Genomic DNA, 16,684 nt, shown 5'->3' with positions numbered 1-16,684 from the left:
ATTATTATTTTGCCTTCCAAATGCATGAATATATTTCTAAACTTGGAGGACCATAGACCTTTTGTAAGGCTAAAGAACTGAAATATTATTAAATTCCGGCATACATCTGCTTGTTTTAAGGAGGGTTCAGCAAATAAAACAAACTTCACTGACAATGCCCAAGGTCTGAGAGTTCAGTGACTTCATCAAATGATCTTCCGTGCATAAGTGTAGCTTGCCTTCTTAGCTGGGGGAGGATATATTGGCAGAAAGGGGCCGATTCAGCATTAGCACCGGGAGGCCCTGTCCCCCTCCCAAACTGCACCCATGCTTTGGTGCCTTTGGACTTACAGTGGCATGCCCGGGCTTCACGTTCCCAAGGCAACCGCAGGCCAACATATCATCAGTGACAGAGAAGTATCCATTCCCTCGTCGTGAGAGCAAAAACCGAAGACCGGTTCAACCCTGTACCCACCGCTCAGCGCAGCTCCCAAGTCCGCCGCTCTCACAGCATCTTCTGCTCATTTAGTCCTACATCAAAGCCTCCGCTCTTCCACCCCCGAGCGACCTGAGTCAGCTGCCCCACACCTAGGAGTCAACTTTTCAAAATGATTGGCTGTGCTAAACTCAATACAAATGACTATTCCTTCTTGGACACAGTGAAGTTTACTCAATAGTGGAGGTGCTGAAGTACCCACAGAGCTGGTACTTAACTTAGGGCCCCTTCCTTCCACCAATAGCGTTCCGACAGCGGAATGCGCACATTCATACCATGGCACGATATAATCATGAAATAAAAAAACAAAACAGAAAACAGTAATAGCGGTTAAATATTTATCATCCTCAAATTATTTTATCTGAGTCCAACGTTATTTCAAAACACAAATCCTGCGTGCTCTCTATAGCCAGAAGAGACTGCGGTGCCGTAGCACTTGAGACAGACGCAGCAATGAGTAGCCCCGCAGGGCGCACGCGCACCTTTATTAGTCATTGCAGGACCGGAAGCAGCAGTTGGATAGCTCTAGCCGGCAGTGTCTGTGACGTCTCCGTGTTGGTGCGCATGCACAGAGTACCGCCCCCCCCACCCCCCCTCCTTTCCACGGTGTCGGCCAGAGCTGAATGTGGAAGCAAAGAAGGAAAGAGTCGTGGCTCATTGTCGGCGATAGCGCGGTGAAAAACCCACTGCAGAAATAAACACCGCTTGTAAATTAAAAAAAACCAGCCCGATTTGGCGGTTAAACCGCCTACTTGACAACATTGCCCCGGACACACACACGGACAAACGGAAAGGCCATGGAGGCCCCAGCCTGCAGCCGGGGCAGTGTCCGTCAACAGCGCCGCTCCAAGTCCCAGCGGGATCGCGATCGCAGGCGGCTGAGCGCTCAGACGCCACCACTGTTGGCCCAGCCACCGCCGCTGGCACCGGGGTTAATACTGGGAAGCAGCCAGTCACGGACTGCCCTCGCCGTTTCTGCCTCGTCGGGCTCAGAGCAGGAGCACAGCACAGTCCCCAGCTGCGCGGCCCGACCCAGGCCGCCGCGTCGGCGGCGGAAAGAAGCGGCCAGCTCCTGTGAGGAGGAGATCATCGATGGCTTTGCGATAGCCAGCTTCGTCAGCTTGGAAGCGCTGGAGGTGAGGGGAGGATAGTTGGGGCGGTGAAGGATCCCACCCCCTTCATCACAGAGAGCGAGCGATGTCTCATAGGAGTTACTTGTGGGGATGATGAATGGGGAAAGTCTCTTGCTTCAGAGGAGTGGGTGCCTAGTAGTTGGATTAATGGGATGGGAATCAGGGGTTCATAATCGTCTTCTCCCACTATACGTCTTGTGACCTTGGGCTAGTCATTTTATCCCCCGCTGTTTCATCTGGCCTCTTAGGGGCCAATCTAATAAGCTGTATTGACCCCTGCATGCGTCTTAAACTGTTTTAGTTTGGATCTTGTGTCTTAACATAACCATGGTATGTAATAGAGATTTTAGTGCAGAAAAGACGTGCAAGAACCTGCACTTGGATTATCGTGGGTAATGCTATGTGCAACCCCCGCCCAGCGAATATGTATTCCTGGGGGGTTGATATAGAAGGTGAGTGTTGACACACTTTATTTATTTATTTATTTAGAGTTTTTATATACCGGCAATCATGAAAACATATCTTGCTGGTTTACATAGAACGGGGGTGCAATAAATACATAGAACTAGAACTGTGGTGACAGAAGGTACAGTTACATTTAACAAGGGTGGCCGAACTTGGAGAAGGAAGAAGAGAGGAGAGGATAGAAATGGTTAAACAATATACAATTTAACTGTAGTATACAAAATAACTGTTATATACAAACGGCAAGGTGTTTTAGGAGTCATTGGATTGTGTCATTGGGTTGTGATCGTTGACCATGAATATAAATGCTGATATTGTAAACTGTTATGAGTTTCTTTTGGAATGATTGTATATAAAATTCCTAAATAAATAATGCTAATCCCCATGTAAATGAGGGTATTGGCTATTGCAGGTGTGCACCTTTTTCCTAGCAATAAATTTAACTCCTGGGTTACAGCAGGAGTTAAAATTCCTGTGTCAGATAAGCAATATTTCTCTTTTATGTTTAGGTAAAAGTAATTGTATGAAATTGCACCCATTCAATTAAGATAGCAAAAATTAAGCATCATGCTTAAGTCCAGGCATCCACCACTGAGAGGGTGCTGGATGCTTGGAATGCCTTTCCAGAGGAAATGGTGAGGATGAAAACAGTAAACAAATTAAAGAGGGCATGGAATTAAGAAAAGGGAGCATGCGAGTAACCTACTATCCTTAATCAGAAGGCATGGGAATTACTAACAGCTAATTAGCCTTGATGCTTTTGGTGCAATTGCAACATCCCTCTGCTTCAACAATTTGGGGGGGGGGGGGGGGGGCATTGGATTTAGACAACAGCCAATGCTGGGTCTCAACTTTTAAGGTCCGGGTTACTGATACGCAGACAATAGGGAAAAAGCACAGGACTGCTTCTACAGCCAAGACTAAAGCAAAGCATGTTCAAACAACATATCTAATTGTAAATATTATTATCCTTAACCTTGGGGTAACAAGCATAGAGTGGCAGTTACTTCCCTAAACAGAGATAAAGGGAGAACCTTGCATGGAGTGATGGTTACTATTATATGAAACTTGTTGGGCAGACTGGATGGGCCGTTTTGTCCTTTTCTGCCGTTGTTGCTATGCTAAGATAACATAGGGTTTCTTTGCTTGCATGGATCCTTCTTGAGATTGAAGAGAGACAGAGTGAACTGTTTGTGTTGTCATCAGAACTTCAGTAGTTTAGGTATAATGCTTGTCAAATCTTCCTCCTTATTAGCAATTAAAGAGTACCTTTTCCAATACCTTTTTTTCTACACCAACATTTTGCCTTTGTAGTTCATTAAACTGAAATTTACCATAAGAACATAAGTGCCATGCTGAGTCAGACCAAGGTCCATTGAGCCCAGCATCCTGTCTCTGATAGTGGCCAATCCAGGTCACAAGTACCTGGCAGATCCCCAATAGTTGATCTGTGACCAGAGTTTTATAGTCGTCTTAGTTCAGTATTCACCACAGTGCACCCTACAAATCTGTAATATATAATATAGGAAACATCTATCTAGTTACCTGAGATACAATAAAATATCATCCTGACATTTTTAACCTTCTTTGCTCCTTCCTTGGGTCCATATCTTCTTCGAAACAAGGGGCCACAAGAGCTTTTTTAGGGGTCATGCTCTCAGGAATAAAAATGTGATATTGGGTCAGACCAAAGGTCCATCAAGTCCAGCATCTGGGTCACAAGTATCTAGCAGGATCCCAAAAACAGATTCACTTCTTGTTGTTCATAATCAAGTCTACATGACTAATAATGGTTTATAGACATTTTTTGACAGGATCTTATCTAGACCCATTTAAAACCCAGCTATGCAAACTGCTTTCATAACCCCTTCTGATAACAAATTCCACAGTTTAATGATTTGCTGAGTGAAAAAATTACATTCTGTGATTTGTTTTAAAAGTACAACCTGTTAAGCTTCATGGAGTGTTCTCTAGTCTTAGGCCTATCAGAAAAAGTAAATACCGTAACCATTCTTTATTTACCTTTTCCACCCCACTCATGATTTTTTAGACCTCTATCATGTCTCCTCTTAACCATTTCTTCTCCAGGCTGAAGAGCCCTAACCAGTTTAGTTGTTCCTCATAGGGGTGCCATTCTATCCTCTATCATTTTGGTTGCCTTCACTTCATCTTTTCTAGTTCCACGATACATTTTTTTGAGGTGGGGTGCCCAGAACTGCACACGGTACTCAAGGTGCAGTTACATCGTGGATCGCTTTTGTTTTATTTTCCATTCCTTTCCTTGCACTAGCTAACATTCTATGCTTTTTTTGACTGCTGCTGCACACTGAGCCAAGGATTTCAAAGTATTGCCCACAATGATTCCAAGATCCTTTTTCTGGGTGGAGATGCCTAATATAGAACCCAACAGTTTGAAATAATAGTTTGGATTATTCTTCCCTGTGTGCATGTCTTTGCACTTGTCTATATTAAATATCATCTGCCATTTATGTGCCCAATTCCTCACAATTGGCTTGTGATTTAACTCACTCATCACTCTCTTTTCCAGGTCATTTATAAATATATTCAAAAGTTCCAGTACAGATCCCTGGGGCACTCTGCTATTTTCCTTTCTCCATTCAGAGAAATGCCCAGTCTTAGTCTGCATTTCCATCTTTTAGCCAGTTACCAATCCACAATAGGATATTGCCTCCTATCCCATGACTTTATAATTTCCTGATAAGCCTCTTATGAGGGAATTTATCATATTCTTTTTGAAAATCCAGATATACTATATCAACTAACTCACCTTTGTTCATATATTTATTTACACCATTAACAAAATGTAAGAGGTTTCCTGCAGTTCATAGATTCATTTTACACTTCTTTGTGTGATAGGCAGTTTTTTGGCTTTTGGTTGGAATAGACAAACCAATAGGTAATTGATCTGTAGGGCACTTCAGATTTTTAGAGAAGAAGTTATGTTGAAGCTCACTGTGCTGCTATTCCAGCAGTAAGATATCTTTGTTGGAGAAGGGCATGAAAACCATTTGACTTGGTAGCAACATAAACCCCATTTTTTCTGTAGGATTATAAAAACTGCACAAGCAATATTTCCTGATGTTGGTGATGAAACTCCAGGGGGAGACCTGAGAACCAACAGCAGGGAATATTTCTTCACGGAGAGGGCGGTGAGTGTCTGGAGTGCCCTGCTGGAAGAGGTGGTGAGGATCAAAACAGTAAACGAATTCAAAAGGGGATGGGATAAACATTGTGGATCCCTAAAGGCTAGAGGTTGGACATGAAGAAAAGGGTGCATAGAAGTAACCAGCATGGAGCAGCAGTTACTATCCTCAGTAGAAAGTATGATGATTACTACGCCTAGCTAATTAGCCTTGATGCTTTTGACGCAACTGCAATATTGTTCTCTGCTTTGGCAGGGGAGGGGAATTGGATTCAGACAACAGTAAATGCTGCGCCATGACTTTTATGATGTGGGGTACTGACGGGCAGACATTAGGAAAAAAGGACTGCTTCTGCGGCCAAGTCCAAAAGTAAAGCATGTTCAAGCAGCATTGTCTGAATTATCATGAAGGCTGCTCACCTTGTAAAAATATTGTTAACAGTAATTTTGTTATGGGTTTGACAGTTGCTTGTTTTTTATTGGAAATATTACTACCCTTAAAATGAGCCTTGGGGGTAATCAGCATGGAGCAGCAGTTGCTACCCTTAACAGAAACATGGGGGTAACTGGAATGGCGTGGCAGTTACTATCAAAAGAAACTTGCTGGGCAGATTGAATGGACCATTTGATCTTTTTCTGCTGTCATTTTATTTTACTATGGATATTAGAGGTTGTGTTTTTATGTATCATTCTGGAGAACGAGGCAGAGCCCATATTTATTTATTTAGACATTTTATATACTGTCATTCCAAATAAAGATCACAGCTGTTTACAAAAGCAACATTCATACTTTACATCAACAGAACAGGGATTGATATAAATCTACTGAGATGGTTTAATACATTTTAGCTACGTCCATCATGGATAATGGTGGTGGAATATGCCTCAACCAGGGATTGAAGGGAGAAACCTGGTAATATTTCCTAATTATAAATTGAAAAGACAGTGAGTTTTAAACAATGCAAATTGCCCAAAATGTGTCCGTACATTACCAATTGATGACTGATGAGGTAAATCTCTACCTTATAAACAGAGGGCTTCCATTTTTCCTTGATACTGCAAGGAAGGGCTGCAAATTCTGCCCATTGCTGAGGCTTCTTTGTACAGCTTCACTATGGGAGAGTGGTTAGGGTGGCAGCATCATGCTCCTTGGACAGACGGGAGTAGTAGGGGAGTGGCAGCACCTGGGGCTTTGATCTCCTTGCTGCTTGTCTTGTGCAGTTCACAGCAGCAGTCAGGCCCTGGGCATTAGAAGAGGTGAGCATAGCCCAAGACTCTACTGCTCACACCACTTCCTGCTGGCCTGATCAGTTTGGGAGGAAGGGGAAATGATGGATAGTGCGTGTGAGAAAGAGAGACCAGGGTGATGGGGCGTGTGTGTGTGAGAGAGAGGAGGGCGATTGATGGAAATGTGTGAGTGTGAAAAAGGGGCTGGACGAAGGTAGTAGGAGGTGTATGTGTGCATGAAAGAGAGGCTGGGGAGGGCCCATGTGAGTGTGTAAGGAAGGGATTGGGGGAGGCATGTCTATGTGTGTGAAAGGGGGGAAATAGGGGCAGGGGTGTTTGAGAAAGAGGGAACAGGGGTGTGGAGTCTGGGTATTGGCATTTTGAGATGGGAGAGAAAGGTGATGGGGGGCGAGAGGGAGACAACTTGGGGTTGTGAGGGAGAACTGGGCTGGATCCTGGGGAGGGACACCTCCCTCTCCGTTAAGATTCCAGAATCTCCTTTTCCCTTTACCTATCACCCTCCCCCCCCCCCCCCCCCCATTTCCATCTTCAATCCTCACTTCTCTCCCAACCCTGATTCTCCTTTCTAATGCTTCTAAACATTTGAATAACATTAGAAAATTTACGTAGCGCTGGACGGACACAAACAAGAGACAATCTCTGCTTTGTGGAGCTTCTCCTTTCCTCCACTCTGCTCATACACACTCCTGTCCCCAGCCTTGATCCTCCCCTCTCTGAGCGCTCCTCTTCCTCTCCAAACTTGAAACCTGAGATCCTCCATCCATAAAACTCCCCAAAAATAATTTTAACGACACAGTGCAAGATTGGAGAATTACTTTATTTTTATTATGCAAAATAAATATATCTTATTTAACATGGCAAAATGATTGAAATTTCTGCAAATATGCATAGTTCAGAATTTTTGAGCTCTTGCCGCAGAATCTACCCTTGGGGAAACAGAGAAATGTGCTTATAATTCAGTTTTAGTACTGCCAAGGTGCGAAAGCACCAGGAGCAGTGACAATTAAAGCAACAAGCAGCCCAATTGACAGTTCACACTGCAGGGCTCAATCAGTAGTAATGTGTGATACTGATGACATTTGTAAACATGGTTGTTCCTTGGAGGCATGGGAATTGTAGAGCAGTGGTTGAAAGAAAAACTTGCATGCTGTTTGCATTTAAATATACATTTTTATTTTGTATGTTGTAGTTATAACGCTTTGACATCCATAAGAGAACTCCCAAATTGTATCACAAAAATTTGACTCATGCAATGTGAGTGTGATGTCATTCATGATATCATAGCCTGTATGAACAAGTAAGCTCCAGTTTGCAATGCCATTTTGTGACCCTGGTTGTAAGCCGCTTAGCATGTTTTGTCCAATATAAGTGGAATATAAAAAACTTTTCAATAAATAAATATAGCTGCTTCCAGAGAGTCAGAGGCACAACCTCTCAAGAATCTCAAAATGTTCATGCACTCTTCATGTTATTAGTTCACCATGTACATGTTTGAGCTGTCACATAGATACATTTTTTCAGGATGTCTTTTTTTACTACGCATTTTGGTACATAAAAAAAGAAATAGAGGGAAACTGTTCTATATCTTGAACTTTCTGTTCTAATTATACTGTGTGGTTTGCAGAATGTTGTTAAAGTACCCATGGTGAACAGTAAAATCCTGTGTCCAATTTAAAATATTTTACTGCTGAGCTGTTATTTTTTTGGAAGTCTTTAAACATCTTTATAGCAATTCTAACTCAGAGAAGGTTAGCAATCCATTTGGTTCACAAGATGTTTGGTTTAGTTTGTGATATTGAAGCCACTATTCAAACATTTTGCTACAAGAGATTTGAAAGCAAAGTTGTCAACTATCAGCAAATTTACTGTCAGCAAAAAATGACATCTGTAAAAATGTCAGCTTAATGTTCCCTTAGTTTTGTAGTTTTTTTTATACTGCATATTAAAGAAAGTTTTTCCACTGTTCTAAAGGAATACGGTAGTTATTTGCAGAGTAGGCCAAATTGTGATTTGCTGCAGAAAACAGTCTTACTCTGAGAAAATGGGATATAATAGAAAGATTGATTGGACTATGGAACTAAATTGACTTCCGAATTTGCTGGTATATTGCAGGCATTCACATTTTGTAAAGTATGTGTATGCAAAAAAGGCAGGTTGTCAGTAAAAAAAAAAAAAAAAAAAAAAAAATTGTAATGATTTGGTAATCCTAGTTCAAGGGAGATTGATAGTAAAAGTTTTTAAAGATTCTCACTAATATTTGAGGAGTTGAATATTTTTTATTCTTACAAGGTGTTGCTACTAAAATGCTATCAATTTCAAGTATGCATTTCTTTAATATCAGTAACATAATAAGACTGAGCATTCCTTTTCTTCCTGCTAGACCAGTCTCGCACCAGTGGTATTTCTGACTCCACAGCTGCCGGAGGCAGAGGGCACACCTTTTCCTTATGCCATCACCTTTCAGTATAAGGGGAGGGTGTGACTTGCAGTTGCCAGTAGCCTGTCTCCAGCAGTTGCAGACATGAGAGGATATCATTTCTTCCTCCCAGAGCCATGGTTAAGCCCCAACCTGGTGGTCCTGGAACAACAGCTCCACAGAGCTGATTTCTCCAGTAGAGCTGGCCTACCAAGCTCCAAAAAACAAAAAAAAGCCTGGCTAAGCATTCCCTCGGGGCTTGAGACCAGATAGAGCGCCTGAAAGGGGGGGCACCCAGTTGCCTGATCCCAGGAGAGCCAGTCAGGGCAGCCCAGGTATAGGGCTCAGAGGGTAGTGTTTTTTTTTTTTTTTTTTTATTTATAATTTAAAGGTAACAATATTAATACAAAACAATGATATTATGGTGATACATGTCAATATCCTTATATAAAACAGTTATCAGACAAAGTAACAAAAACGTAAAGAACTTCAAAATGTCCATTGTTGTCAACTGCATTATACAATAAACTTTGACAATTCTGTTCCTTGCGCTTGGTTTTTGTCTTTAATTCCCTTCCCCGTATCCCCTTCCCATCCCCCCCTTCCTCGCTAGAACTCCCACTAGGCGGCCATAACTACTTGACCACAGGCTGTTGCTGCTGCCAGGTTATCCATGGTTGCCATCGAGTTTCAAATTTGGACATCTGATTATGTTGTACTGCAGTCAACTTGTTTAAATAACACACTTTTATCAGTCTCAGTTGAACAGATTTCAATAATGGAGCCTCCACCTGTTTCCATTTATAAGCTATTTCAGCTCTTGCTGCCATAAGTATTTGGTGGATAAGATAGCAATTGGGAGTAGGTTACCAGTGTTACAGAAATATTTAGTAAAAAGAATGCAGGGTCCCGTATTACACTGACTCCTATTACCTCAGAAATCATTTGTGTCACAGCTTCCCAATAACTATGAATGGTAGCACACTCCCACCACATGTGAAAATATGACCCTTCCGCCCCACAGGTTCTCCAACATCTGTCCGGTAACCTCTGGTAAAATCTATGTAATTTAACAGGAGTGATGTGCCAACGATAAAGCATCTTATAATTATGTTTAATTAAGGACGCTGAAACTGAGCATTTCCTAATAGATAGGAAACACATGGGCCACTGTGCCGGTGTTAATGTGATTTGGAGGTTCCCATTGAGCAATGTGGACCGGGGGAAGAGGAGGATCAGCGTTTAAAAATACATACAATTGTGATATCAACCTTTTGATTTTCTCCGCTTGATCGCAGTAGCCCTCAAACATTGATTTCCCTTTACTTAAATCAGTTTTGATATATTTCTGGGAAATATAGTGTCGCAGTTGGTAATAGAAATATTGATCTGAGATAGGTAAGTCATATTTGAGCCTAAGTTCAGAGAATTCCATTGTCTGGCCTCTGGACCATAGATGTTCAAAGCGAGAGCATCCTTTACTTTCTCACATCCCAGCCCTGCTTTTGGAAACACCAGGCGGGAAATCTGGATTAAAAAATATTGGGGATTTGAAAAAATACTGCCGGTTTCCCACAATAAAAGTTTTCCACTGGTCCCATAATTTCAAAGTTACAGCTATCGAGGGAATATCTCCCATCTCCTTCAGCATGACTTTACTGGGTAGCCAGATTTGAGAGGCCGGGGGCACCCCCCTCAAAAGGTTGGTTTCCAGTTGCACACAGTGTTTGTGTGTCCCCTGAGTATGCCAATCAATCACTGTCCGCAGTTGAGATGCGACTTAGTACCATTGGCAACATGGATACATGCTACACTCAATCCCTTCTCTTCCAGATAAACTGGAATAATTTCTGCTGCCACCTCCTGAGATTAAGATTTGGGATTGCGATGGGCAAAGTCTGAAATAAGAATCCAAGTCTGGGGAGGATATTCATTTTAATAGTGGCGATTCTGCCAAGCCATGATAAATCCAAGTGATCCCACTTCTGGAGGTCTGCAAGGATTTTCCCCCAAAGGGCCTCATAATTAATCTTGTATAGGTCCTCCAAGTTGGGACTAATTTTCACTCCCATATATTTTAATGAGGACTGAACTATTTTAAAGGGGAAGTCCTTTTTGATCTCTCTGAGGTGATCCTCTGGCAAGGTAACATTCAGAAGCTCGGACTTGCCATATTCAATTTATATCCAGAGACCGCACTAAAGAGATTAAGCTCCTCTATCAACGGCCTGAGTGATTGGTGCGGATAGGTTATAGTAAACAGGATGTCATCCGCGAACATCGTGAGCTTATAATCATCTCCTCCCACAGAGAATCCCCTTTATCTCCGGCCCTCTTCGAATCTTCATGGCCAGGGGTTCCAAATATAGCGCAAAAAGTAATGGGGACAGGGGACATCCCTGTCTAGTATCCCGTTCTGTTCTAAAGGATTTTGAATACGCCCATTCACTTTAATGCAGGCGCCTAGGGTATGAGTATAGCTTCTTAATCCATGTGAGGATGTTGCCCCCCATTCCCATTTTTTCTAATACTGAAAATAAATACGCCCAATGAACTAAATCAAACGCCTTTTCAGCGTCTACGGTGAATAGTACCAGTGGTAGTTGGTTTGTCTTAGCATGCCACATTATATCTATTACCCTCCACACATTGTCGGCTGCTAATCGGCCAGGCACAAAACCCGTTTGATCCGGGTGGATCAATAGAGTAGATACCCTGCCCAGGCATGTTGCTAAGATTTTGGCTAAAAGTTTTAAATCTAAATTTATTAAAGAGATGGGTCTATATGATCCACATTGAATATTATCTCTGCCCGGTTTAGCTAAGGTTGTTATTCCTGCTTTAAGAACATAAGAACATAAGAAATTGCCATGCTGGGTCAGACCAAGGGTCCATCAAGCCCAGCATCCTGTTTCCAACAGAGGCCAAACCAGGCCACAAGAACCTGGCAATTACCCAAACACTAAGAAGATCCCATGCTACTGATGCAATTAATAGCAGTGGCTATTCCCTAAGTAAACTTAATTAATAGCCGTTATTGGACTTCTCCTCCAAGAACTTATCCAAACCTTTTTTGAACCCAGTTACACTAACTGCACCAACAACATCCTCTGGCAACAAATTCCAGAGCTCTACTGTGTGTTGAGTGAAAAAGAATTTTCTCCGATTAGCCTTAAATGTGCTACTTGCTAACTTCATGGAATGCCCCCTAGTCCTTCTATTATTCGAAAGTGTAAATAACCGAGTCAATTCTACTCGTTCAAGATCTCTCATGATCTTAAAGACCTCTATCATATCCCCCCTCAGCCGTCTCTTCTCCAAGCTGAACAGCCCTAACTTCTTCAGCCTTTCCTCATAAGGGAGCTATTCCATCCCTTTTATCATTTTGGTTGCCCTTCTCTGTACCTTCTCCATCGCAACTATATCTTTTTTGAGATGCGGCGACCAGAATTGTACACAGTATTCAAGGTGCGGTCTCACCATGGAGCGATTATAGAGGCATTATGACATTTTCTGTTTTATTAACCATTCCCTTCCTAATAATTCCTAACATTCTGTTTGCTTTTTTGACTGCTGCAGCACATGAGCCGATGATTTTAAAGTATTATCCACTATGATGCCTAGATCTTTTTCCTGGATGGTAGCTCCTAATATGGAACCTAACATCGTGTACCTACAGCAAGGGTTATTTTTCCCTATATGCAACACCTTGCACTTGTCCACATTAAATTTAATCTGCCATTTGGATGCCCAATCTTCCAGTCTTGCAAGGTGGTCCTGTAATATATCACAGTCCACTTGTGATTTAACTACCCTGAATAATTTTGTATCATCCGCAAATTTGATAACCTCACTCGTTGAATTCCTTTCCAGATCATTTATATATATATTGAAAAGCACTGGTCCAAGTACAGATCCCTGAGGCACTCCACTGTTTACCCTTTTCCACTGAGAAAATTGACCATTTAATCCTACTCTCTGTTTCCTGTCTTTTAAACCAATTTGTAATCCACGAAAGGACGTTGCCTCCTATCCCATGACTTTTAGTTTTCGTAGAAGCCTCTCATGAGGGACTTTGTCAAACACCTTCTGAAAATCCAAATAAACTACATCTACCGATTCACCTTTATCCACATGTTTATTAACCCCTTCAAAAAAATGAAGCAGATTTGTTAGGCAAGACTTCCCTTGGGTAAATCCATGTTGACTGTGTTCCATTTGTTGCGTTCATGCCTCTTCTCACCCCTAGCTCCACCCTCTCTACCTTGGGAGCAACTCCCTTCGGCTCTGACGGACAGATGCAGCCGCGGCTTCTCCCTGCCTCTTGGTCCCGGTATCCCCGGGCTGGCTTGATGCTATGGATCCGCCATGTTCCTGATGACGTAAAGGCGCACGCGCTCCAGACTTGTACCAGCAAGGGCGCGAACCTCGGGAGCGTCCCGCCGTAGTGACGTCATCCATTTTCACTTTAAAAGGTCTTTGCTAATCTCTAACGAGTTAGCAAGGAACTCTAACAGGACTTGCTTTGGCAGTCCCCGATACTTGCAACAATGGTCTGAGTCAGCGAGGGGAATCCTTCTCCACTGCTCGGCCTTTTCAAACTTACTAGGGGTACCCGCCCCAAGGGGGCTCCGCTCTCTCTTCTTGATTTCAGATTGCCTGAATACTCAGAAGACTCCTCATTGCCTGGAAGCGATCGCGGACGTGAACACAGTGAGTTCTATTGTAGATAGGAATCTGTACTCGCTCCACGAGGGCCTAAATTCCTATAGCTCTGAAGACTCCCTTCCGTCCAAGACGTTATTGCAGGTACGGAGATCGAGAGTTATATTGGCAAGATTGCAGATAGGAACCGGTACTCGCTCCACGAGGGCCCATGTTCCTAGAATCCTTTACAGATTCTCTTCTACTCTAGAAGCCATTTCATATACAGCTATTGTGAGTTCTTATTACAGACTGTTTATAGGAACCAGTGCTCGCCTACTGCTCCTGTTCCTGAATGTACTGAAGACTCTCTGTGGCATAGAGACCATTACAGCATCTACTATTGTGAGTGTACCATCTTGTATCTAGTATACCCTGTCTACTCACTACTTCTAGTCTCTCTCTACAGCTCAGCAACCCAGAGATTATATTCCAGTATCAGAAGGACTTCAGCCCTGCTGGACACATCGACTCACTACTGCCACCACTGGTGGTCCAGCTTCCAGCCTAATAAAGAACTATTTGTATTTATTTCATATTCTAGCCTAGCCGGTGGTTCCTCTCAGGATCTCCTCCTGGGGGTGCTGTCATCTGCCATTTGCCCAGGGATTCACCATTTCCTCCAAGTGGTCCATTCCTTACACTACTGTCACTCTGTGGGAGCTAACCACTACTGACCACTAACAATGCTTAAGGAAGTATTATATAGATAGCTACCTTCTCTTTCTATGGGACTTGCCAGCAGCCTATATGTAACAGATTGCTACTCCTTAGCGGAGGCATGATAGATTGCTATCTCAGTAGCAAAGTACAATACACCTATTGTTAGCTCCTTTCCTCAGAAGAGTATCATTGAACAGATTGCCAACTCCTCTTCCCTGGGGAGTTGGTTCATAACAGATTGCTACCTCCTTCCCTTAGAGGAGCATCTAACAACAGTTCGCTAACAGATTACTAACTCCGCCCTCCTGGCGGGGTAAGCACTACAGATAGCTAACACCTCCCCTCTGGAGGAGCAGATCATGACAGATTGCTAACTCCTCCCCCTTTCAGGAGAGAAGCAGAACAGATTGCTAACTCCGCCTTCCTGGCGGGGTGAGCGACAACAGATTGCTAACTCCTCCCCTCTGGAGGAGGAGAGCGTAACACCATTAAATCATGTCTTTCTATATGCTCTACGATTTTGATCTTGAGAATAGTTTCCACTATTTTTCCCGGTACTGAAGTCAGGCTCATTGGTCTATAGTTACCAGGATCACCCCTGGAGCCCTTTTTAAATATTGGGGTTACATTGGCCATCCTCCAGTCTTCAGGTACAATAGATGATTTTAATGATAGGTTACAAGTTTTAACTACGGTAATAGATCAGAAATTTCATTTTTGAGTTCCTTCAGTACCCTAGACTATTAAAGTCTGCCACTAAGGATTTGGATACTACGTTTATCAGAGGGTGTTTTAATGCTTTATTTTACTCCCTGCTGTTCTCTTCTTTTCCTTTTCTCTCTCCCACACTTTCTTGATTAAAAAGAAACAAAACACAGCAATTTAGCATGACCGGCATCCCAGTGGTAAGGAGTTCTCTTAGTAAATCTCCCTGGAGGTGGTGAATATTTGCGTCCATTGGAACACGTTGAACAGCTTGGCTAAGGGGCCAGCAGCTTGTGCAGTGATGTCTGCAGCAAGTTGGTGGAAGTTCCCTGCACTGGAGATCATCCTTTCGAACATATAGTCAGGGAAACAGTCGCCCAGATTATTTATTTATTTATTTATTTATTTATTTGCAGCATATGGTGGTCCAGTCTCTCTTGACCTGCTCTGAGCAACAGTCATCAAGATGCCCTTACTTCAATTTTTTAAACATTCTTATTTCCCAAGATGCCCTTTATGGCAATTCTAGTGGTATTGCTGCCACATCAACAATTTCTGACTCGAGGATGGCAGCGCGAGAGGCATCAACCAAAAGCGACACCGCAGGCTCAACCAAAATCTGTCCCTGGTTTATTTTACCAGCCTCGAAGTCCAGCACTCAGCCCCTCCAGAAGAGGGGAGAATTTGTCTCTACCTGGAGGAGTGGCACAAAATCATCAATTCTACTAAGTTTGGCTTTAAATTCATTTGACTATAGCAATTCCTTGTATCTCGGCTTTCCTGCAAATGTTATTCATCCCCTACAAACAGTGCAAAACTCAGCAGCCAGTATTCTAATTGGGATTTCTCTCCATGACCACATCACTCCTGTATTGTATACTTTCCATCTGCTTTCCATTGTGTATTGTACCCAATATAAGCTGCTGACTCTTATTTATAACTTCCTTTATGGAAGACTACAACCCTATACCATATGCCATACTGGGTCAGTCCAAGGGTCCATCAAGCTCAGTATCCCGTTTCCAACAGTGGCTAATCCAAGTCACAAGAACCCAAACAAATACATCTCAAGCTACTATTGCTTAATAATTAATAGCAGTTTATGTATTTTTCCTCTAGGAACTTATCCAAACCTTTTTTAAACCCAGCTATACTAACTGCTGTAACCACATTCTCTGGCAATGAATGTCAGAGCTTAACTATGCACTGAGTGAAAAAGAATTTTCTTCGATTTGTTTTAAATGAGCTAATTGCTAACTTCATGGAGTGCCCCCTAGTCCTTCTATTATCTGAGAAAGTAAACAATCAATGTACATTAACTTGTTCAAGTCCTATGCAAACCCTCCAAGCAACTGTGCTCTGCATCCAAGAATTTACTGGAAGTATCAACTGTTAAATTAGCAAGATTAGAACTCACGAGAAACTGTGCAATACCCATTGCCAGACCGTACTTATGGAACTCCATTCCAGAAATGCCCACCCTGAAATCATTTAAAAAGCTATTGAAAACTTACCTTTTTTCTCTAGCTTTTAAAGATGATGCATTGAACTGGTGATCTCTTTAACCTACATAACCTACATAGACATGTTTTTAATTATGTATGTTCCTATGTGAGCCACTTTGAACGACTATGAAATGGGTGGATTACAATTTTTTTTTTTAAATAACTAGAATGACATCCAATAATTAAAAACTCATAAAAATTGTAAAA

The 16,684-nt window shown here is 42.4% G+C and overlaps 1 protein-coding gene across 5 annotated transcripts in view; it reads left to right on the top strand.

Annotated features, from left to right (window-relative positions):
- Positions 1-1,054: 1,054 nt before the first annotated feature.
- FBRS (fibrosin) overlaps positions 1,055-16,684 on the top strand; it is a 274,396-nt gene continuing 258,766 nt past the window's right edge. For 4 of the 5 annotated variants that reach the window (XM_029606819.1, XM_029606817.1, XM_029606816.1 and 1 more), the window contains exon 1: positions 1,056-1,611. In XM_029606819.1, the coding sequence (XP_029462679.1) occupies positions 1,273-1,611 (339 nt within the window). In that variant the 5' untranslated portion in view covers positions 1,056-1,272. Of the gene's footprint in view, positions 1,612-16,684 lie in introns of all 5 variants that reach the window. The other variant, XM_029606818.1, reaches the window with a different exon arrangement.

The sequence above is a fragment of the Rhinatrema bivittatum genome, chromosome 6, assembly GCF_901001135.1.
Source record: "Rhinatrema bivittatum chromosome 6, aRhiBiv1.1, whole genome shotgun sequence".
NCBI lineage: Eukaryota > Metazoa > Chordata > Amphibia > Gymnophiona > Rhinatrematidae > Rhinatrema > Rhinatrema bivittatum.
This window is presented reverse-complemented; position numbering and strand designations above follow the sequence as displayed.